Source organism: Canis lupus, chromosome 31 (assembly GCF_011100685.1).
Source record: "Canis lupus familiaris isolate Mischka breed German Shepherd chromosome 31, alternate assembly UU_Cfam_GSD_1.0, whole genome shotgun sequence".
In the NCBI taxonomy this organism is placed as follows: Eukaryota; Metazoa; Chordata; class Mammalia; order Carnivora; family Canidae; genus Canis; species Canis lupus.
In genome coordinates, this window is record NC_049252.1 from 21,966,114 (window position 1) to 21,991,750 (window position 25,637).

At 37.7% G+C, this 25,637-nt stretch overlaps 1 protein-coding gene across 4 annotated transcripts in view; it reads right to left on the minus strand.

The window, feature by feature from the left end:
- Positions 1 to 25,637, minus strand: part of APP (amyloid beta precursor protein) — a 265,420-nt gene that overhangs the window by 66,648 nt on the left and 173,135 nt on the right. For all 4 annotated transcript variants that reach the window (NM_001293279.1, NM_001293276.1, NM_001293275.1 and 1 more), the window contains 3 exon segments: positions 15,203 to 15,361; positions 16,059 to 16,133; positions 21,756 to 21,889. In NM_001293279.1, the coding sequence (NP_001280208.1) occupies positions 15,203 to 15,361; positions 16,059 to 16,133; positions 21,756 to 21,889 (368 nt within the window).

Here is a 25,637-nt window from a genome sequence, read left to right on the forward strand (position 1 = left end):
AGAATGTATTTTTCATATTGAGCATAGTGAGTATTAAAAATATTCTGTGTTGGGGTGTCTGGGTGGCTCAATAGGTTGAAGTGTCCAGACTTCAGCTCAGGTCATGATCTCGAGGTCCTGGGATGGAGCCCTGTGTGGGAGTCAGCGCTCAGTGGGGAGTCTGCTTCTTTGTTTCCCTCCCATCCCCCCCACCATGCTCAAGTGTGCACTCACACACACTTTCTCTCATAAATGAATAAAATTAAAAAGAAAAAAAGTTCTGTGTTAGCTACCCAGGGTCATGCTTATTAGTTCACAGCAGGAACATGATACACATTTCTCCCACGCAGACCTCGCCTCCAACGCCTACCCGTCTTCTTTCCTCTAAGCAATAGCAGTCCCACACTTAGTCCTTATAGAATGAGAGAGACCATGTGCTTTATGCATAGTAACTCACCAAATCTTCCCATCAATCCTACAACTGGGGTTTTATCTTAGATAAAACAAAGCACAAAGCTTGAGGACTATGTGGCTAGTTACACAGCTAGTTAAGAAAGCTAGTCCCTGGGTACACTGAGAACAGCTAATCTAACCCTGGCTCCCAAACCCGTTGTTTCCATTGCTATGTGATCCTGCATTTCAGAGAGACTCTAACATGGATCAACTGAAGACAACTCCAAAAAGTAACTTACACAGTTGAAAACAGAAAGAAATAACTGAGTGGCTAGAAACGGGTCTGTTCTAGGAGTCCTTGCCTGAGTATCTAGTGCTTATAAGTTCAGATAATATTCTTCAGGGACATGATAATATCCGCTCTTTTCATTATGTAGAAGACCATCCAGATTTAGCTTATTCAATCTCTCAGCTGCCGTCCCTGGTTTTTGGCACTCCACTTTGCTTTAGCTACTGTGTCAGAAGTGGGAGGTGAAAGAGCAAGACAGGGGGACTGTCTTTGTCAATCTGTTGAGGATTACTAGAAAATAATTAAAGGTATTATAGTTAAAAGTTAGGCTTTTGTGACACGCATGGATTTTAGTTCTAAATCCTTCTCATGTGCTAAGATGAATAATTAAATGGTGAATGTGTTCGCGTGTTTAAATTTGCTTATCTTATTTAATACCAGTATTTCTTCATTTCAGAAATATCTTCCTAACTTCCCGCACCAAATCCCTAGAGCTTGACAATGAAACGATAACACACCAGGATCTCATGACTCCCTAGGCTTCCACATCTCTCTACCAGGGAACAAAGCTCCTGCAAGGATAATGAGCCCTAAGAGCCCATTGTAAGCTATGACCTCATCATTGTTTATATGAGCTCAAATACACACTGTGTGTGTGTCTAATACAAACATAAGCTTTTTTCTTCCTAATGCCTATGCCTCAGGGCATGAGATAATTCAGGAACACATTACCATGCCTCTCAATAAATGAATTACATGGTTCTGCTTGGTTGATTTATTCATGCAAACACATTTCTAAGAATCATGCTTAGAAATGGAAAAAAAAAATCAGATTAGCTCTTATGCTGAAGTAGGTAGATAAATCATACCAAATAAAATAGCAGTTATGTCTACACCTCAGAAACAAATACTACTTTTAGGTAACAAAGAAAAACAGATAACATCTCCCTATACTTTTATATTTTTCATTTGCTTTATGTTAAAAAGAAAAAAAAAACAGGAAAAAGGGTCCTGCCTTTGGTATATGATACATGCATATTTCAATCAAATAAAGAAGTAATTGCTTTTACTACTTTTAGTCAGGATACAGAATTACCAAGGCTTAAAACTAGTTATTTCTAGATGTATATCATATTTACCATATTGTAGAATAACAGGGAATCTCTTAGGGTGTTTTATTTCATTATGCTAGGATAAAGATAAGTTTCTTAAAATTTTAATTAAAAACAGTAATATTCACACAAGAATAAGAGAAAAATTAGGAATGTATTCTCTTAAAGTAAATGGTGTTACTATTGTCACAACAGTTACAGTTAAGACTGTTCATGTGATTAGAAAAATGAGCATAAAAATTTGGTAGCTCAGGCATATTGGTAGTAAGCAGAGTTTAAGAAACATGTTTCAATCTCTATGCATATGCTTTCAATCATTCTTAAGTCTTTAAATCTTCTGTAACTAGTAACATTTTTTTTTTTGACCAGGCAAATTTCCCCTACTTCATAATTTAGATAGCATATGTATTTATACTACAATCTGATTATACTACTGGCATTGGATGGCTAATCTTATTATTAAAATTTATAGCAAAGAACAGAGAAAATAAAAGGAAAAACCCTGCCCCAGAGGGACTAATTACATCCAATCCTTTTTTATTGTCACTATTGTTTCTAATAACAAAGTATCTATTTGCATCTGATCTGACACTTTTCATTTGGCACTAAAATCGATTCACTATCCGATTCACTATCCATACGGCAGTTTAAAAAATCATTTCAAAAGGAATTTTTCAAAGGATTAAGACTGGGCATTACTAAAATGATTAGACTTCTTACTAAAATGGATTAGACTTAACCTAAAATAGAAGGTTTACCTTGTGGAACATTAACCATTTTCCTTTCTTGGAAGGAAAGTGTTAAGATATCTCTAGCTGCTGGCACAGTTCCTGGCACAATTTGCTTGCTAAAAATGTTTGTTAATTAAATTAATGAATAATCTAGAGCCGAATGTGATTTCACAAGTAGCTGCAGTAGCAAAATCTATCCTTTGTGGTATCTGAGTTGAAAATAAGCATCTCTCCGCTAAGATTCAATCCCAATTTTCATGAAACATTGATTTTACAGCCCCACTTGATCTATCCATCCAGAGTGCTGGATTCCTCTAGGAAGCATATTCAAACTATTATCAACAAGAATTCATTTCATTAATTTCAAAAGAGGACATCGCTTGTTTTCTTATGGCTTGGGTTTTGATGTCATGTTGATGTAAATTTTGAAGGATATTTCATGGCCTTTCCCTATAAAAGATGATATTTAAAAAAATTAATTTACCCTGTTCTCAAATGTATTGCTTTTCACTTTTTTTTTAAGATTTTATTTATTTTATTTTTTTAAGTGATTTTTTTAAATCAGGGTAAATTAATTTACCCTGTTCTCAAATGTATTGCTTTTCACTTTTTTTTTTTTTTAAGATTTTATTTATTTTATTTTTTTAAGTGATTTTTTTAAAGTGATTTTATTTATTTGGTTGACACAAGCAGGGGAGTGACAGGCAGAGAGAGAGGGAGAAGCAGATTCCCTGTTGAGCAGGGAGCCCAATGTGGGCTTCGATCCCAGGACTCTGGGACCCTGGGATCATGACCTGAGCAGAAAGCACACGTGTAAATACTTAACCAACTGAGCCACCCAGGTACCCTGTTTGTTTGTTTTTTAAATACAATTTCACATTTTGTGTTCCTGGACTTGGGGTCAATCACATACTTTTAACAGATATCAATGCCATTCATGTCTGAATGTGTAGGTTTTTATTCCACAGTGGAAGGTATATAAAAACAACTAATTGGCCCTACTGTTCCATTCTGTGGCTTTATGCTTGATTTGGAAATCCTGCATCTTATCATAATAGACACTTGCGTCTTAAACCATTTCCTGATGAGAGGGAATGATATGTCATGAGCCCTTAACAGCCCTGAGTGTACTCCCACCAAAGAGGAGGAAATAAATGAGTGACTTTATGAGGAGCGCCCTAACCTTTCCAAGTCACTAGGGACTTATTCAAAAAGCCTTCTTTTGGAGCATTAAATTGTATCCCAGTGGTTTCCAATCCTATAACCAGGAAAGTTAATCATCTATCAAGAAAATACAAATATCTCCTGTATTCACAAACAAACCATTATTTTTACAGTTCTACATCTTGGATTTCAAGAGATCTTGTTGTTATTTTCTTAAGCTTTAATTTATTTGAGAGACAGAGAGCATGAGAAAGAGCATGAGTGGGGGATGGGGGGCAGAGGGAAAGGGAGAAGCAGACTCCCCACTGAAAAGGGAGCTCCATGCAGGGGCTGGATGCCAGGACCCTGGGATCATGACCTGAGCCAAAAGCAACCACTTAACAGACTGAGCCACACAGGTGCCCCAGATTTCAAGAAATCTTAAGCATGTAAATGTAAAATGTATACAGTTTCCATGCAGGTTTTAAGGAAACACTCTTAAGAGTTAAACCTTTTTCTGCTTGAGATGGTGTCAGGTTTATTTTGCCACTTGGGCCCTCAGAATTTCAGCATTTCACATGTACCCCCAGTTTTAAGAAGAATCTAGAGGGGAAAAAAGACATTCACCTAAGTGTCTAAAGGAATCTTTGGATCATAGCAGTGTTTGTCTTTAAAGCTGGTAGTTGAACTAAATTTTTAAAGTTCACTGCAAAATTCATCGACATTTCTTTCTTCAGAAGAGCACATACATGGTTTCTGTAGCTTAAAGAGAGTATAAGAAGGCAAATGACAATTCTATGCCAAGTAGAACAGTAGAGTCTTGACGAAGTGACTGAGGAAAGAGCATTTATTCTTGTGTCTGCCCGCATTCAGGGTCTCTCAAGGTCTGATAACAAAGAGCCGTTAGATGACACCCCTTCTCAACCAACCAGGTAATGGCTTTGGCTCTGGCCTTGTGCTGTAATAGAACATGATGGCTCCCAGGAAAACAGAAATCATCATCCCATTCCTTCCCTCCTCCATAGGGAAACAGACAACTTCCTAATATGGACTTGGCAACAGAACCTCCATTGAATTCCATCCTAAGGGCATCTTCTAGACTGTCTTTTCTTAGGGAGGAAGGTATGTTACTACTTCACAATCTCATTTCAACCTTTGCTTAATCCTTTTTTTCTAATGTGGCTAACAAAAGCTAGAACAATCCTAATTGTGAAAGAGTCGAATAAGTAACCCCAATTTGCAAATGAAGGAGGAAGAAATCCTTTTTAATTAAGTCGCTTATTCCGTGTGTTAGGTTATGTAGATGACAAACCTGGGAATTAAAGACAGGTGCTGAAATCTACTATAAAATATAGGAACTAAGGGTGCTTTTTATTGTCACTCACAGTTTAGTGACCTGCTGTCAAATCTGGTGGGCTTCGTATAGTTTTTTTTTTTTTTTTCCAGGATATTTTGTTAGCTCTCAGAAAGAACTGATTTGGGGTACCGTGACTTCATAAGGAATATATACTTGGTCTCTTTTTCCCAATCCTTTGACACAGAGCTCCTAAAACTCTTGTCATTTCCTGAGTGACACGGGTGACAGGAGCATCTTTTGTCAGAATATTCAGTCTTCATCCTTTCACCCCTGGTTCCTGTCACAAGAGCCTTTGGACACTTGAAGTGATAAAGAGTTGTCTCTGGTAGGCTAGCCCAGTGACTCTGAGAGGGTGGTGGCTGGAACTTTCAGCCTCATCCTCTGTCCTCCAGGGAGGGGAGAGGGACTAGAGATTGAATTCAGTCACTAGTGACCAGGGATTTAATCAGTCATGCCTACCTAATGAAACTCCCATAAAAAAACCCCTTACCATGGGGTTCAGGACAGCTTCCCAGCTGGTGAACACAACGAGGTCACAAAGAGGGCCGGCAAGCTCCACACCCCTTCCCTCATACCTGGCCCCATGTATTGCTCCCATCTGGCTATTCCTGGTTGTGTCCCTTACAGTAAGTTGCTAATGATAAATAAAGCACTAACCTGAGTTCTGTGAGTTGTACTAGTAAATTATCAAACCCAAGGAGAGGGTCGTGGGAACCTCTGATTCATGGCTGGTTGGTCAGAAGGAAAAATGTGAGTGAAAATATCTGACACGTGGGATTGGAGTCTGAAATAGGACACCCAAGCCCTTTACCAGTAGGGCCTATTACAACGATGGTTGTTAGTGTCAGAAGCAGTCAAAGTTTGGGAAAAGCCTCACCCCTTTGGTGTCAGAATACCGAGAGCAGAGTCACACAGACAACAGCTGAAAATCAGTGGAGAGCGCATACAGAACTGAAGTTCAGGACCTGACCCAAACCCCAGGATCAACACTTCTGGACCAACTACAGCATGTACTGGATACAGAACTTAGATCAACCAAACTGAGGGCAAAGGGCCAGAAATTCTCTGGACTTGCATGGCAGGTCTTCAACTCTTGCTCAGTCAAGCAGTGAATCACATCGAAGCTCTTAATGATGAACAGATTAAGAAAACCCAGAAGGCAAACCCCACAGAAGTACAGAAGAAACCATAAACAAGGGATGCTTAGAAGTATACCACAGACCTTTGCAAAGATTTGTCAAATGGTCTCATCACCTGACAAATGCCAACTGTGATACAGTCTTGACTTTTTAGAAGAGAGTTACAATATGTTCTAATTTTGCATATTCATACTTGCATTTTGGCATTTTTACTTCCCACATCCTCTAACTGGTTACACCATGCTCAAACATATGTATATTTACATTTAAATTTCATCCTTTCCTCATACTCTCGCCAACCACAGCACCTTGACCTAGGGGAAACTTTAATGTGAAGAAACTGGAGACAAAGCTTATATAAATAATGCAACTTAGGATCTTTGAACTAATCAGTGGATGAGCTTCACAAAATGAGTGAACTCTCTGAAAACCATGTGTAATTCTGTGTGTGTGCATACGTGTTTCTAGAAGAAGATCCCTCGTTGCTATCTGTTCTACATATAATGCCTAAAATGCCCAGCAGGTTAAAGGGCGGGTACAGGTAATGACCTCTGGATCCTTAAATAATGTGCTTTTATGCATTTGTCTAAAAAATAAAATATTTATGTTTTCATAATGGGTTTTGATTTTGAAGGATAAAAGGAAAACAGATATCCACATATAAATCTGTAAATGCAACCTATGTTGGAATGAGAAAGGACATCCCAGTGCTGTATGTTTTGACTATGAGTCTGATGAGGAGCTGTTCTGACTTCAAAGGCTGTGATGAAGCAGGGCTCTGCTGTGGAGGGAATCTGGTGATGAATGTGGACTCAGAGGCTCAGGACAGCTTTCAAGATAATGCCTTTCCTACATATTTCATAATTTTCTTCCTTTTATAAAAAAAGATTTTTGTTAAGAAGACTTTATTTATTCATGAGAGACATACACAAGAGAGAGGCAGAGACATAGCAGGGGGAGAAGCAGGCTCTTTGCGAGGAGCCTGATGCAGGACTTGATCCCAGCATCCTGGGATCACGACCTGAGCCAAAGGCAGGCACTCAACCACTGAGCCACCCAGGTACCCTATTTTTTATTTTTAGAGAGAGAAAGAGCATGCAAGAGAGCATGGGATGGGAGAGGCAGAGGGAAAGAGAGAATCTCAAGCAGACTCTCCACTGAGTGCAAAGCCTGATGCAGGGCTTGACTTCATGACCTGAGCCAAAATCAAGAGTTGGATGCTTAACTGACTGAGCCACCCAGGCACCCCCATACTTCATAATTTTCTATTTACTTTAATTCAATTAAAAATGAGAAGTGCTAGTATCTCTAGTTATATACTTCCCATTGGGTCTTTAGAAGATCTGTCTATTGAGCCTGGTAAAGAGTCAAAGCAAGGTAAGGAGGTCATATTGAGAGGCTTTACTGAAACAGCATACAAACCACTCAGCATAGTCTATAGAATTTTGTTCACTGAATGCTAATTCTCCTGTTTTCCTTTCCACCCATTTGTTACTGGGTCTGTCCTTAAAAGCTCTCAAGTCAATGTCTTTTTTCACTCACCAATTTTTATAGATCTCATCTAAAAATAAATAAATGAATGATGAATGCATGAGTAGTAAATATATAAGGTATAAGATGACTATTTACATTTCTTCAAGGTGATTTTCAACCTTGCAGTCTTTTAGCATTTAAGTACACTCGGGTCAGGTCTACAAAATTTTTGTTATATTAAAAGTTTGAGGGAAGAATGTATTAAACATCCTGGGACTCATCTGTCTCAGTGCTTTCAATATTAAAAACTAGGTAAGTACTTTTTAACTTATTTACCATCCACTATATTGAGGTACAGATGTACCGTATTTACCTTGGCATGTAGATACATGCTCTCTACATATGTTCTCTAAATGTTCACAATTCTTTGTTGGCCCGAAGTCATCAGTAGAAAATGAAGACTTGAAGGAGATGGGCAGTTTTCAATATCACATGAAAACTTATACAATGGCCAAGTTAACCACCTCAATTCTGCACCCATTAGTTTTTTTTTTTTTTTTTTTTAATTTTTTTTTTTAATTTTATTTATTTATGATAGTCACAGAGAGAGAGAGAGGCAGAGACACAGGCAGAGGGAGAAGCAGGCTCCATGCACCGGGAGCCTGACGTGGGACTCGATCCCGGGTCTCCAGGATCGCGCCCTGGGCCAAAGGCAGGCGCCAAACCGCTGCGCCACCCAGGGATCCCACCCATTAGTTTTTTTAAAAGATTTTTATTTTTTTATTTTTGTGTGAAAGAGACAAGCAGAAGGTGGGGGAGGGGCAGAGGGAGAAGCCTCTGTGTAGAGCAGGGAGCCTTTTGCAGAACTTGATCCCAGGACTCTGGGATCATGGCCTGAGCTGAAGGCAGACGCTTAACTCACTGAGCCACCCAGGTGCCCACATCCATTAATTTCCGTCCTTTATTTCTCCAATGATTTTGCTGCTGCTTATTGAACATTTCTTGCCTTGCCATTAGAATGTATGCACCAAATCTCCACCTAGGGACAAAATCATGTTCTGAGCTCTAAGAAAGTAAGAAGTCATGTGTGATAAGAAATCTCACAAATCATTACTTTAATGTTCTACCAAAGAAAGCTATGTGGCAATTTTCCAGAATCTCAGAAAAAACTTAACATTTGGCCAAACTAATCAGAAATGAGAAAGGAAAGAGTGCTGGTGTTAAAGAAAGTGCCCATTTTTTTCTTCCTCCTCAACTGAATGTTGAGAATCTGAATGTGAGGCATCAGATATTAAGCATGAAAACTAATTTCAGTGTGGAAAAGATGGCTGCAATCACGAGACGCTGGTGAAAAAAACAACACAATACCACTGGCATATGAACAAGACAGACAGACTTGAAAACATTTCCTAATTCTCATTACCACATAGAAAATGCTGGAGTTATTATGGTTGGGGGCACCCGGGTGGCTCAGTCAGTTAACCAGCCTGCTTGAGTCTCTCTCTCTCTCTCTCTCTCTCAAAAATAAATATATATATAAAAAAAAAGTCGCAGTCAGGATAATAAAGATGTTGTCTAATGGGAGATTTAGAATAAGTATCTGTTGGGGTGGCCCGGGTGGCTCAGTGGTTTAGCGCCGCCTTCAGCCAAGGGCCTGATCCTGGAGACCCGGGATCGAGTCCCACGTCAGGCTCCCTGCATGGAGCCTGCTTCTCCCTCTGCCTGTGTCTCTGCCCCTCTCTCTCTCTCTGTGTGTGTGTGTGTCTGTGTCTGTCATGAATAAATAAATAAAATCTTAAAAAGAAATAGAATAAGTATCTGTAAAGACACCAAAAATCTCAGAATTACAAAGAAAGCTTTTGTTACTCATCTCTCATCTTTTAACACATTTCAGTTCTAATTAGGAGCTCCTGAGTTTTTTCAGACCTACGCCTACCATGGGAAGCTTTATTTTAAACAGAAATTCCTATCTAGCCTTTAGTTCAACTGTACAAGAGCTTGCTTAAGGCTAACTGCTCTTCAGATTGCAGATAATTTTGCAGAGTCAGGCAATATCATTGTCTTCTCTCCATCTAAGAAGTAGAATCCTGACAGTTACAAAAAGGAAGGCTCAGATCAGATTTACCTCATCTTTCATGAGGCCACAAGTTACCTGATAGGAGCTCCGAGAAAGTAAGAAGTCAAAAGCATAGGTAGATGCCTGATTGTTAAATAATGACAATTTTGTTTTAGGTTGTACTTGGTTTGGTAGTGAGCCAAGTGTGATGGAAGAGTAATCATGTGTGATGCAACTCTGGAGAGGAATTTCACATTTCTGGGTGGGGGAAGGATAACTTTCCTTAAAGGAAACTTTAAGGAAAGTGAAAAAGTTAAAAGGGCTGGTCCTTAGAAGAGTCATTAGCCCTCCACAGATTAAGAGTTTATCCTGAGTGCAAAGACCAAACTATTCCTGAGGAAGAAACAACTGTTTTATTTGTCATAATACTGGAAGTTTTTGGATATTGTAAAATTCTAAGTATAATTCAAACAATGCATTTTAGATAGGCTATTTACTGGATCAGCCAGCCAGCAGGCACATAATTCTTGAAAGAGGAATTTTAGAACATAAAGGACAGACACAGGGACTCACAAATGAAATTCATAGTACAGCAAAGAATTCTAGCTGCACAAAAACACCATCACATAATACATCCATGCTCAGGTTGAAAAATGCAGATAAAATTATGGATTAAATCTGAGCCCAGAAAGACTGGAAATAATCCATGTTGTTTCAGACTCCTATGTGGCAAAGGCTGGGGTTAGTAGAATATGGTCAGGGTTAATGGGATAGCTATTTTAAAGGTGCTATCAGCTGTAGAAACCACAGGAAAAAACTTGACTACATCATTTCCTCATATTTGACTAACATTTACTGAATATTTCACATTTTACACGCGCTGTGTTAAGTATGATGGAGATCTCCGAAAAATTTGTTTGTGGCTCCAATATTCCTCAGACAGTAACTGGCACAAATGATTTTTGTTTTTGATTTTTCAGCAATACAGAAAAGTTCTTAAAAAGGGACTTAGAATTTTCTTGTGTTTTTCCAAAGTTCAGAGCTAAGGCCATGTCAAGCTATGCGTTAAAATAAACACTCAAAATAAAATTTAAATAAAACACTTATTATTAACTTCACAAAAATGGCAGGTAATGCCAGGAGTGTAGGCTCATGATTATCCAGCCCCAGTTTTTATTACATGGGAGAGGTTTATGCATTTCTAGGTAAAAATGTGATAGACTTCTTGGATCAATCAACAACAATCTGACTTTTTTTAAGATTTTATTTTTTTATTTGAGAGAGACAGAGAGAGAGAGACAGAGAACAAGTGGGGAGAGAGGCAGAGAGAGAAGCAGACTCCCTGCTGAGCAGGGAGCCCAATGTGGGGCTTGCTTGCTTGCTTGATCCCAGGACCCTGGGATCATGACCTGAGCTGAAGGCAGACACTTAACTTACCAAGCTACCCTGATGTCCCTGATTTTTTTTTTTTAAGATTTTATTTATTTATTCATGAGAGACACACGCACAGAGGCAGAGACACAGGCAGAGGGAGAAGCTGCAGGGAGCCTGATGTGGGACTCGATCAGAATCACGACCTGAGCCAAAGGCAGACGCTCAACCTCTAAGCCACCCAGGTGCCCTGATTTTCTTTTTTATGGCAAAATAGTTCTCCCTAATCCAGTCTTTAATTTTTATTTCAAATAGGCATGATGTTTAATTCTACATGAAGACACTGACAGGCCCAGAACAAGCACAATTATGACCAGTCTGAATCGATCTCCTTTGGGAACACAGGAAGCTCTGGGAAACATTCTTTTCATCACTCTTTCCTATGACGGCAGATGGGGTGGAATTGAAGGTTCTGAATGTGTATTTGTTTGTGAAGGAATTCTTTCAGTTCTCATCTTCTATTTAGCTCTATCGATGTCCACATAGCAAAGACCCTACTTTGGAGATTGAACTTTCACATGTGATAATCCACTAAATGTCACCAATTAAGATTCTGGGCTCAACACCTACACCCCTCTGCCCTGCCCTGGCAAACGATCCCAATGGTCCTGACCCCAAAATCGAGTCCTCTAGAAAAAGAGAGTAACCAAGGAACTTTTTCTCCAAATGCATGTAAACAGAATTTTTACTGTGCAGTGCTAAAACAGAGATTTTTTTTTTTCTGAATAGAAAATGAAAATGTTAATGTGATATTCTTTTTCAAAAGCTTTTTGTTCAGAGAGGAAGCGTGGTCTAGTAAGAGGGCACTGTGGTGGTCAACTGTGATTCGCAGCTCCACTGTGTCCATTAACCAGCATAGCAGTGTCACCCTGGACCAGACACTCGATCTCAGTGATGTCATTGGTGGAACAGGGTCAATCCTGTTTCACCATCTATGAGAGTACCGGAAGCTCTTAGGGTTCCTCGGAGCTTCCTGTGCTGTAATGTCAGCATAAAAAGAAAAATCAAAATGTGAGGAATCAATGTAATTGGGTGGCTTTTTGGTTTAGTTACGTAATATATGCAAACTGCTCCTTTTTAGCAAGATGGGAGTAATGAGAATCAGATTTACTCGACTGCTTGTCATAACCTGTCTGTAAGAACTATGTTTTGGATGATGGGTGGTGAACACTGTGAAAGAGGAAACGAATGAGACGAACCCTACAACTCTTCAAGCTTGTCATTTTGAGTTTCTAGGCTGTTGCTCCAGGTGCAGGAGCCCAGCTGGAGCCTGGTGGACTGTCACAGTTAAGACGGTCAAGTCAGAATCTAGGGGGATGAGAGCTGCCAGCAGTCACAGGAGAGTGTTGGGAAGGACAGAGTTGCCCAGATTTGCATGTAATGCCCCTGTTGAGATAGTAGCTGAGTAATTATCAGGGTATGCAAGTAAAATAATCCAAATGAGGCCATGGGGAGAAAAAATACATTCAAAAGGATTAGAGGCAACCGTGCCTGGTATTTATACAGGTCAGAAAGAGGACTTGTTTCCACTATCCAGATGGGAAAACAGTATTCTGGATTACTCAAGAGGATCCTAACCTCCTACTGGAGAACCAGGAGCCATCAACTGATAACTGCTCTGATCCCACCTAACAAGTCTTTTTTTTTTTTTTTTTTTTTTTCCCACCTAACAAGTCTTAAAAGCAAAACCCAAAAAGGATCAAACTATTTCTGAGTAATTCAAAAACACTGCAGAACAAAGGTAAGAACAGAGGTATACAAAAGTATCTAGCACTCAACAAGGTAAAGTTCATGATGTCTGACAGCCAATAAAAAAGTACTAGGTATGAAATGATGAAGGAGCATATATAATGAAAAAAAATCAAAATTGATCCAAAGCTGATGCAGATCTTAGAGGTGGCAACCCAAGATAGTAAAAGTTACTATACATAATGCATTCCATAGGTTCAAAAACTTAAGAAACAGAGTAAATGAAAACAACAAACAAAAACCAGACTAAACTTCTAGATATGAAATGTATGAGATGAAAAATAAGCATGATGTGATTAATGGCTGATTGATATACATCATAATCAAATTACTTGAAACTGGTGATAAAGAGAAAATCTTCAGAGCAGTTAGATTAAACAAAAAAGGGGAGGGCTGCCTGGGTGGTTCAGCTGGTTAAGCAACTGACTCTTGATTTCTACTCAGGTCATGATCTCAGGGTCATGAGATCAAGCCCTGTATTGGGCTCTGTGCTGGGTGTGGAGGTTGCTTAAGATTCTCTCTCTCCCTCTGTTCACTCGCCCCTGTCAATAATAATAATAATAATAATAACAATAATAATAATAATAGGATATATTATTTACAGAGATAAAGGATATAAGCATTCATGTGGGAAACAACAAAAATAAGGCAATGGAACATCATTAAAGTAGCTGAAGAAGAAAATTTCATCTGAAAATTCTATACCCAGCAAAAATGTCTTTCAAAAACAAAGGTGAAATAAAGATCTTTTCAGGTAACACCACCCAAGCAAAAGAATTCTTCACCAATCTACATGCATTAAAAAAAAAACTTTTTAAAGAAGTCCTCTGGGTAGAAGGAAAAGGATTCCATATGGATCTACACGAAGAATAAAGAACACCAGGGGAAATGGTAAATATTTTTCTTACTATGTAAAACTCTGTAAAAAACTATTTAAAAGAAAATTAACAATATTGTAGAATGCAAAAAGTATGACAACAACAGCCCAGACTGGGAAAGAAGAAATGGAAGAGTTTGAGTATGAGGTTCTTGTAATATATGTGAAGTGGCATAGTATCACTTGTACTGGTATAATATTGTGAAGTGTTAGAAAAATTTTCTAAAATCCTAAGGAAAACACTAAAATAGCAAAAAAAGAGTTAACACTAAAAACCTTACAAAGGGCACAGAAGAAAATCCTAAAAAACATTCTGTTGGTGCAAAAGTTGTAAAAAAAAAAAAAAAAAAAAAAAAAGCAGCAGCAAAAGGGGACAAAGAACAGATGGAACAAATAGGAAACACAGCCAGATGACAGACTTAGGTATAACTATATCAATAACTTCATGCAATGGTCTTCTCGATTAAAAGGCAAGATTCAACCATATGACGCCTATAAGAAATGCACCTCAAATATAAAGACAGATAGGTTAAGCATAAGTATAAGGATGAAAAATGATATGCTATGGTAATATTAATCAAAACAAAGCTGAAATAGCTTTAATATTAGACACAGTAACTTCAGAGCAAAAAATATTACCAGGAAGAAGGAGGCATTTCATAATGATATGAGGAGGTATGAGGGTAAAGGAGGACACAACCGCTCCCAATGTTTGTGTGCTTAAAAACAAAGCCTCAAAATACAAAAAGCAAAACCTGATAGCACCACATTAGAAAATGTCAGAGATTTTAATATCTTTTGCTCAATAACGGATAGAACGAATGGACGTAACACACACACACACTCGTGCTCAGCAGGTTTCTTATGTCCAAAGTAAAATCTCCCATGAAACCTCATTGAGGAGATCTGCTTGCATTGCTTGGTAAGCCTTTCTGGGCATTCACTGCTGAAAGTCTCAAATAAAGCCTCTTGATCCCTCCTGACATAAGCTGACACCATGACTGACGAGGGCTTCCCTCCAGAGGATATGGCTGCTGCTCTGAGCAGGAAACTTGAGTTCTAGTTCCTATTATTACATTAAAAATCCTTAGAACTTGGTCACATCTCAACTTTTCATGACTCTCAGTTATAGTTCATTAGATAGGGAAATGGGGCTTTGGTTCTAAGTGAGTCCTGCCAGCTTTCATAGTTTCCTGACTTCAGCTGTCCCATGAAATGTCACCATCCCAGGTGTGTCAACTTGGGTCAGGTCTCGCATTCTGAGTCACTGGGGAGCCTGTCTGACTGCTCTGTGGAAGGGTGTGAGTGTCATTGATGCTCAGATGACCTCATGCAGGCAGCCACCCCATGACCCCCTAACCTTCAAGACAAGATGAGCTGAGGGGCTCATAATACTTAGATTTCTTTCTCATGGCCTCCTGTCTGTGCTGTGTCTAAAAGGGAGTTGTGGAAGGAAGCCTGGGGGTGACCTACCCGGGGTGGGACCGCTTGCAGAGCAGTGATGTAATTCTCCAGAGCCAGGCGGCGGCGGTCATTGAGCATGGCTTCCACTCGGGCCATGTGCGTCTCCACCAGCTGCTGCCTCTCATTGGCTGCTTCTTGTTCCAGAGACTCCACCTTCTCCTGGAAATGCTGCCATGGCAAATACAAACACGTGTCAATCGGGAGCCCAACGAATAGGATGGGCTAATTCAAGGATTTCCAAAGGGCATCATATTTCATTTTACTAAAAGATTTATAGTCTTTCCAACATTTTGAGTAATTCAGCATGTTTTATGGGTTTCCTCCCTTTCTTGTACTCCATCCTAAACCTGATTGCTCACTGTAAATCATGATTTTATATGGCCCCCGAAGACCGATTTGACTAGCCATAACATAGGATAAATTTCTGTGCTCTTAAAACTCTAAATTCCATTACAAATTGAAAAAAAAAATTCTCTTTTACTCAAAGTCCTTGAATTTCAGAAAATGACCATGAGAATCTCACTGTTTACTTTTAGGTAGTTTTGAGAAAAGAGTTCCCAGCACAAATTCTAATCATGATGTAATTTTTGCCTGGGGAAGAAGTAGCAGCAGATTTTGACAACCAAAAAGACATATTTTTGATAAAGAACAGAGTGCATGGAACAATGTACGTTTTATGGAAATGAATTATAACTTGAGCTAATTAAAAGCAAATACAAGGAAAGGTTTAAGAAATGGAATTACTGGACAATGATAAGCCATAGTCCAGATTGACTGGAATATGAACAATCACCCAGAAGGTTCCAGAGATGCTGGAAAATTTGTAGGCCTATGCTGCCTGGCAGAGAACCGGCCTGGGTTTTACCTGAATAACTGCTTTCTTGTCGGCCTTAGGCAAGTTCTTGGCTTGTCGTTCTGCCTCTTCCCATTCTCGCATGACCTATAAAATGAGAAAACACTGGAATTTAATACAGTCAGTTCTTTTTTTCCAATTTATATTTAATGAGAGATTATTTTCTTTCTGTATTTGACATTTTAAACATTTCAAAAGCTGATCACATTCCAGTCCTATCTCCAAACTATTTTTATTTGACCTCCCTTAGATGGAAATCATCTATCATAACAGCATATTAAACATAAATGCTCACACTTATTGGAAGAATGTGGCGCTTTGAAACAAAGTTGGTCCTTTTTTCTATTCCTCAGAAATGGCTGAAAGCCATTTTGTTTGATGTGCACAAATGTCAACGATTCAGAGCCACACACACACGTATATGTACATATATATATATAGAACAAGGATTTCCACCATTAAATTGAACACATTAGTTTTAATCTTTTGTGAAAGTAAGTTATAAAATTTCAAACTGTGTATTTTTTTTTTTAAGATTTTATTTATTCATGAGAAACAGAGAGTGGCAGAAACACAAGCAGAGGGGGAAGCAGGCTCCTCATAGGGAGCCTGATATGGGACTCAATCCCAGGACCCTTGGGATCACAACCTGAGCCAAAGGCAGATGCTCAACCACTAAGCCAACCAGGTGCCCCTCAAACTGCGTATTTTTCAAACAGTAAAGCGAGGGAAGGCAAGAACATTTTATACATGTGTACACATGCCATGAACATACTATCAAAAAAGTAGTATATAATGGAGGAAGGAAAAAAGATTTCCTTCGTCAGAAATCCTCAGATCCACCCCACTGATGGGTAATGAGGGACTTTTGCTCACCAGTCCCCATCATGAACAGCAAAGAATACCCTAAGTACCTCTAGAAATTCCAAGACAATACACATGATAATGTTCTGAGTGTAGCAAAACATATTTTTGGCAAGTTATGCTAATTTAGTAACCAGGCTAATCTGTGTGGTAGGAGAAGAAAGTTTCCTCTTCTCATCCTTGCAGTTTACCCAGGATTACCCTGAGACAGGTTCATTCACTGACCTGAATGCAAAGTCTGCAGCTGTGCATGTTGTTGAAATGAAATGATACTAGATTCTTAACCACCTATGGCTGCTTTCCCTTTCCTGTGTACTCCTTGCTATCAAGCTGAGCTTTTTAAGTGCAACTCATAACTGAGCCAGATAAAATAAAGAAATGACAGATGAAGTGAGCAGTGTAATGGTCTACTGGCAGATGTGTACTTGCACACTTTGAGACATCCAAGGCATAAGAGAACCTGATTTCTGTACTACAAGAGTATATTATTTATAGATATTTATTTGTAAGGAATCGATTTTTCTGACATTCTTCAAAATAAAAAAAAAAGAGACTTGGAATAAAAAACTATTGATAGATAATTTCAATGGGATAATAATCACAGAAAATCACCATGTGGGTTTTTATTTAGGTATTTTATTATCTACTAGCATTAATTTGCTGTACAGGATACATAGAATACAAGACTAGCTTCCTCGTGCTGGTTTTTTTTTTTTTTTTTTTTTTTTTTTTAATTATGGAGAGTAAAGAATGGAGTGTATTTTCTACCATACTTGAAGAGCACATAAAAACCAAAAAAGGTCACAACAAAATTGTAACAAAGCCCCACTGCTGTGAATAAGAACAGAATACAAAAGAAACGAAACATAGTATCCTGGACGCTTTAGTGTCTGCAGGAGTTCATGAAGGGCACCTGTATGGAGGGGGTCACTGAAGACTACCGCTGCCTTATGGATGAGATAAGGCTTGCAATAAAAATATTTCAATTTCCTGCTCTGAGAATGTTCACAGTGGCAGTACTTTACCATGAACTCTTCAGGCAAGGAATCTCAAAATTAGTTTGAGAAAGAAGCCAAATGTCTTACTGGAATGTGAAAACTGATTTCCTTATTATCTTTGCATTTTACCATCCCACCTTGCACATTCAGAACCTGGCCTATAAACTTTGAGCTGGGGAGACACATGGAACACTTAGAGAGATTTTTTTGTCTAATGACTTGAAAATAAACATGATTATAATAGGAAATCAAATGTGATTTTCAGAGCAATTCAACAATATCCTCTAGCCTCACAAATAAAACAATTCACTGATACCATCACACTAGGCCTATTTAATGCAAGATAAACACATACCACACTATAGGCTCAACATCTCTCTGAACAATGGCTACCAATTAGCCACAATGGCCCCATAATAGATAACATTACAGCAGATCTCCTAGGTAGCAGACCCTGTATTAAGTGCTTTACAAAATCTGTGAGATTAGTCATAGGGATCTTCATTTTATGGACCAGGTTAAGTTATCTGCTCAAGGTCATGGAGGAAAAAAAAAATGGAGAAGGAAGGATATAAACCAAGATCTTTGTGGCTTTAAAGACCATGCTTTTATGTCCTATGGCCCAATTTGCTATTATAAAATATAAAAATCACATATACATTATATATAATTTATATGCTTATATATCCATGTAAATAATTATATGAATATGTACTCATATTTATCTATAAATATATAATTCTGTATATAATTTTATATAAGCCATATATAATCATATACAATTATTCAATGGAAAATCAATAGGTGAGCTACGTTTCTTTATATTTGGTAACAGGATAAGGACAGTTCCTAAGATGTTGATGCTTATCTTGAAAATAACAAATTTAATAATTTTTTTTCATTTGACTTTTCAACTGTAAAATGAAAATTATGGATATATTACAACTGTTAAATTCATAACTAATATATATATAATTATTATAGGACATAGAAATATATTATTAAAGACTATTCAGAATTGTATATTTGCTAGACACTATTCAAAACATGGCAACAGAAATCTACAAGATTAGTTATCATGACACCCAACAACCAAATACCAAAACCCCCAAATGCCAGAACTAACAAACCCCAAAACCCAAATCTCTGCATTTATAAGAAAACAAATAGTAACAAAAATTACAATAAAAGTCAATTAAAATGCTCAGGTTGCTCCAGATATTCTTGTAAAGCAATCTCCTATTGCATGAACAAAACTATCAGTATCATTGAATTTATAGATCTTCAAAGACTTGGCTATTTCATGTAGAGAAAATGACAACTAATACATAGAGATTTAAGAGGCAGGCAGGCAAGTTCAAAGGCAAATAGTCTTCAGAATCCAGTACCACAGATTATGAAGATAAATGTTAATCTCAGGCATCTCTTTCCTGTGACCACTAGAATTAGCAGACCGCATTCTCTGCTCTAGGATAACATCTCTTAAGTTATCTCAGATACAAGTGAATAAAAAGATGAAGAAACCTCGTAAAGATATGTATGAACTAAGTCATGGGTTAAGTAGATGTGCTAAACTAACACTAAATTGCTATTCTGGAGAGATCTAGACTATCTGAAACTGACACGTATATCAAAAAAATCACTAATAAGTCACTTGGCACTGGAGATGCCAGGTGGACCTTTCAGTGTTTTATTATTATTATTATTATTATTATTATTATTATTATTATTATTATTTTAATGGAATTAATTGCCTCTGAAATGGAATTTGCAGCCAGTGAGAAGGCTCAAAAAGCTTCAGAAGCAAACAGTGAGATAGGATTTAAGTTTAAAAGATGCTGTTTCAGTGGCAATAAATATGACTCAAAGTCATCCTATGCTTCCCTAACAGTGATTATATACAGCATGTGTTTTTCCTAATGAAAGATCCTGTTTTTCAGAAGAATTGCCTTCAGGTGAAACCTCACTATTCCACTCTCCCAAGCTTTCTAGTTCAACTTGCTTTTTTAGGTTTTCCTCATGGCCAACAGCTATAACTGCACATTTTATTCCAGAGCCAAAGTATTTTAACTTCCCTGTACCCCCACTTGTTATTACTCCAAAATAGATTCAAGCATTATGGTCACTCATCTTAAAAAATAAAAAGTAATTGTGTTGTATCTTTCTAGATACATTAGCAGTTCTGAGTTCTGTTTTAAAATACAGGTTTTATTAAAAAATAAAAAAATAAAAATAAATAAACCGGTTTTAGTATATTTAGCTATGGGGAGGTCAATAGGATATAGACATATCAATAGGAGATAGATGGCATTGAAAAGATTATTATTCACACATAGTTCTCAAGAAGAGAGACAGCTAAATTTGGCTAGTTTGAACAATTCTGGTAGGCTCTGGGGTATAGGGGCTGTCCCTAGATATCTGGTACCTAGCCCTGAAGTGAGCAGAGCAGGTGGATAGTGGGTCAGAGTGTAAGAGACAGATAAAGACCATATTTGGGGGTTTGGGGCTTTGGAGAGGTTGGTTTGACTATGAAAGGTGTGCCTGAAGGCCAGTCATTTGAAACCTCTAGGAACTGGCTAATTTTGGGAGGGGCTGTCTTTCTAGAGTTGGTTAAGGCCTCAGTTGTCAAAACAACAGAAAATATAAAAAATTAAAACCCATAATTAATGTGATCTTTTAAAGACTTTCTGTGAGCTTAGAGAACATATGGCAGACTAATCCATGAATCCTATTTAAGGTCTATTACAAAAACTTGCATTTGTGCTAAAAATTACGAAATCAGCAATGCTTTGATGTTTACCACAGAATATTAACACTAAAAAAAGGAATGGTTGACTTTGACCCGAGAGTTTTCCTCATTCACTCATTTATGTTTCCTTAAACTTTTCCTTTTGTTTTTTTCACTCTGAATTGTAGTCTACAAGTTAGGCAGTGACTGGTAAGGAAGTGTTGATATATATTTGTGGAAGGAAGGAAGGAAGGAAGGATCTGAAAAAAGGGCTAAAATCAGTATTATTTATTTTTAATAAATATAATACCCAGCACCTGGTATAGACATATCAGAAATTGTAGTTGATATTATTAGATATAAATTAGCCAGGTTTTGAACAAATTTTTCAAATTGTTTCATAAAGAAATCTGCTAAAAAAGAAAACAACCCCAAAAACAAAACAAAACAACCCGAACCCAAAACAAAAGCCAGGGTTTTTTCATGCATTGTACCAAGAGTGAGAAAGCTTCTAGTTACAAATGCCATCTTTTGCGTTTCTTATATTGCTTTGTTCTAGAGTGGGAAGCCACAGTCTCGAACCACTGTTGTATTATTGATCGTTTATGAAAAAGATAATGTGATCATTATGATTCAATACTGCTTTTAAGTTCCTATGGCCCCATGAATTAGCTTTGGAAGAAATGTGAGGTTCAAAGTCATAATACTTTGGCACCTAATAAAAAATATTCATCTTTACTGCAGATCATTTTATGGAATTTTAATTTACAACATCATGGTTACAGGGCTACCTGTAATAAAAATATTATACACAGAATAATAAAACCAGAGAGAATGTTGCAGATATAATTTGTGCTTATAAAATCCTGCTATACTTAGTGTAATTTCATCTCTCCTAGGTGGTATGCTCAAGGATTCTAAAAACCCCAAGCTGATAAACATGGAGCAAATGTTTTAAACTAAGACCTTACGTCTTTAAGGATCTGGATAAAATTAAAGAGCCCTCCCATCCCTAGGCATTCATCAATCATAGGGCCCCTAGGCAGACTCAGAGGCAGAGGCCAAGTTCAGATTTCCCCTTTATTGTTAATAATCTAAGGGATGAAGAAGTCCCATTACCTGGGACATTCGCTCGCGGTGCTTGGCTTCCAGCCTCTCTTTGGCTTTCTGGAAATGGGCATGTTCATTCTCATCTCCAGGTGTCTCAAGATACTTGTCAACGGCATCGGGGGTGCTGGCTGCTGTTGTAGGAACTATAAAGTAAAAAGAAGGAGGTTTGAGAAGAGAAACAACATCTAATCATTTCAAAGAAAGCCATATTTTCCATTTACTACAGAACAAAGAATTTAGTAGAGCAGCACATACAGGTTAATGCTGTTTAAGAGAACACCATGAGACATTTCACAGCACGGTACAAATGTTTCACCCCTTCCAAGTTGAGGATGAAAGAAAATCTATAGAACAGTCCATTTTGTGATTATATTTAAAATTCTTTACAAAACAAGCATGCACAGAGCAGTGCTTAATAGAGACATTTTATCCCAAATCCCTATGCCTTGCTAAACTAACTTTTATAATCTTGAAAGTAAGATATGTTATCAATATCGCATCCTGTGATTCTTAAACCAAAGAAATCTCAAAATCAGTATACTGCTGAATAACCACACAACAAAGTAAAGGTAAATTCTACGCTATGTATTTCTGATAGCTTGATTTCAGAGCCACCTTTTGTGAGAAAGTGTTTGAAATACTACCCAAAACCGTGTAAATATCAATAAATACATTTCTGAAATCACACCTTTCTGCCATCACAAAATTTGACAATAGTCGGCCCATTTCATTACACTAGTTGTCAAAAAGAAAGTGATTTCTATTTTGAATTCAACTAAAACTGCTAAGCAATATGACTGAGTTGCAACATATACTGCTAAATTATGTGGAAACATAAATATCCATAAAATTGAAGTGTACTATAAAACAAAAATATTTTTACTCTTGAGCCAAGTGAATTGTAATGGCCTATATAAGCAGTTTTCCAAAAGATTAATAATGATTAGTGAGAATTCAGAGCATTTCTGAGCTTACAAGAAAAAAAGAAAGACAGGAAAAGAAAAAAGATTTTGATGTAGAGTAGATTACATTCAGCCCAAACTGTGAAATTAGGTGTTTTCACTATGTTTTCAGGGCAAATCAAATTAAGCGTTTTACTCAAAACCTTATTCAAATATCACCAACGTTCTAAGTATTTTTCCTACTGATTTTATCTAACTATGGACTACTATATTTATCTAATTATGGACTACTATATTTGAGATAGAATATCCCAAAGAGGACTTAAATGAGAAGTATTTATGGATAAATCATTTTGAAATTAAATTCTAAGATGTCTTTTGTACATGCTTTGAGGAAAAAAATCGCCTGGAATCTTCACACTCCAAAGGCTTCAAGATTAGAACCAAAGCCAGAGCCTTTTGTGTTATGTAATTAAATAATATCTTTAATTTTATCTTTAATTTTAAAGAGAAATATTTGTTCAGATTTCTTCCCTTCTTTAATCTGTTTAATGGTTATTTAAAAAATATATGAGCAGTTTAGGTATCTACACAGATGTTGCTTCAAGTGGAAGGAAGGAGGTAGAGCGTATTCCTGGGATTATTTTTCAGAATACTTGTGTGTTCACCCCTCTGCCTCCACCAAGTCAACAGGTCTGGGACTGGCACAGGGCAGACATTAAAAAGCATCTGCCCCCATCTTCTGTGTGGCAGATGAGTGACAATGTATTTGAGCAGCAAAAAGGTTGGAAAAGCGGCATAACATGAGCCATCTGTGTCCCTGTTTCTTTATGTATCAGGCCAGCATACCAGGCACCCTGGGAAAAAGAGAGGCTACTCCATGCGTTAGGGTGGTACATATGGTCCTCCACGTTACTGCTCTTCTCTTTTCCTTTGCTTGTCACATGTCATTCCAATCTTGGAGCTTATGCAGCCACTGAAAAAATTAGCTACTTTTATTTAGAACTGGACTATGAAATACCACCTACAGGAGAAGTAATAGATGTTTTTCTGTAAGATCTTCGGTATATAACACACATAAAGGCCCACAAATGATTGGAAATGAGTCCTTAATTTTTAAGACCAAGAAATAATTTTCAATTTAAAATCCTTTTTTGTAAAAAAAGGGAATCAAAGCCTAGTATTTTTCTGCATAAATTCAAGCAAATCAATATGCAAGTATATTTAACTTCATCAATGTTCCCCACTTGAAATGGAAGTGATGTTTAGCATTTTAAATTTGTTTCCTGTGGTTTTCATCATTTTTTCATCTTTGCTGGTACAGCTTAAAGGAGAACAAGTTAAAAGTTCTCTTGGTTAAAAGTTCTTTTGGTGTAGTGAAATCTGGCAGGATGACAAAATTAGGCAGACCATATTTTATATTTTGAACAAATGAAAATGTAGAGATGTTTGGGGTTCTTTTCATTGATGGAGATGGCCATCCAGCTGTTAAGTGTCATAGCCATGACACAGCATCCTCTTTGAAAACTGGAATTACAAAAGCTACCAAATAAGTAGGAAAGCTCTCCACCCAACTTTTATGGTTGGCAAATTGTATGGTTTTCTCCAACTCTTATGATATGCAGACACTGCGTACTGTTTTATGGAAAGGAGATAAACACTGAAATCTGAGTCGTAAAATCTCATTAGTCTTTGTTAAAATGTAGCTTTGTAATATTAAGAATAAAAGAATATCAGAGAAATGAGCATGCAAGGTATATTTAATAGGATTAAGAATATTCCAAGTATTAAAACTTTTTAGGTACGTGGAAATAAATACAAATACTGTATTACTGATTTATTCCATTTAATCCAATATTTCTCTTCGAGTAAATCCTTGTAAGCGGCCTTGTTATTGCCTTTCGTCGAAGACTTTAAAGGAAGCCGTCTCTCTTTTAATCTTTAATTCAAGCATTTTAGCTGTTCATACTAACGCTCCATCTCAATTAGCATGAAATTTTCCTGCATTCGTACCGACCAAGCAAATCAGATCACTGTCCAGTCAAAGATAGAAGAATGATGGTACATCTTGATATCTGAAAAGGAATTTAATATTTCATTATCACTCCCCTGCAGCTGGTAGGGAGGAAGGGAAGAACCTTTTAAGGAGGAATTATGTACAGAAAGCTCGGCTTCTGTTTCTCTAATATTTCTGCCTCTTAAAGATATGACCACACCAGGAACAGCTGCTATGCTGTGATGAAGTCCATGGTCGGCAGGACGCATGATAACGAGGATAGTGGCAGTGGTAGGACACCTGTGGCCCTCTGTCTGTACCCTTTCAAGGTGCTTCCTGTGGGAAGGGAGTGGGTATGTTCCAGAGCACAAGGGAATGGGAAGCTGTTTATCGTGGGTCATTTAAAACACAGGTCATTTTAACAACAAAGTCTAGAAACAAGCTGGCCTCAGGAGGGTTTACTTTGTTGTGCTTTTTTTAAGCTAGCATATGACAGTTCATCCTGTCCAGAGACGTCTGAGGCTCCTTAGAAGCTGTGATCTCGGCTCACATTTCTAAGTTGGCCAAATTTATCAGCCTCCACTGTACTAGGTGCTTCCCTTGCATCCTCGTGTAAGATGAAGGGAGAGGGAAAAATTGCCCCATTACATTTATTGTGCATTTGACATAATTCCTCATATCCCTAACCCACAAACAAATCTGAATTTGGGATTAGGTAAACCATGAAAAGGCTTATGAAGTTTAATATTTAGAGCAGAAAAGGGCTAATCCCTCGCAAAGTATTTGCTTTTGTTAATGAACAACATGAACTGGCAAAAAAACATGCTTTGCTATGATACCTGTCAACCTATTTTCTATCAAACAGCTAGCTGTCCCTGCCCTGAATGCTATCTGGCAAGTGACCTCTACCCAGTGTTCAGAAGGAGGAGGGTTATGAGACAGGGGTCAGGCAAAAGATCGCACGGAGCATGGACCTAGATGATCGTTTGGCCT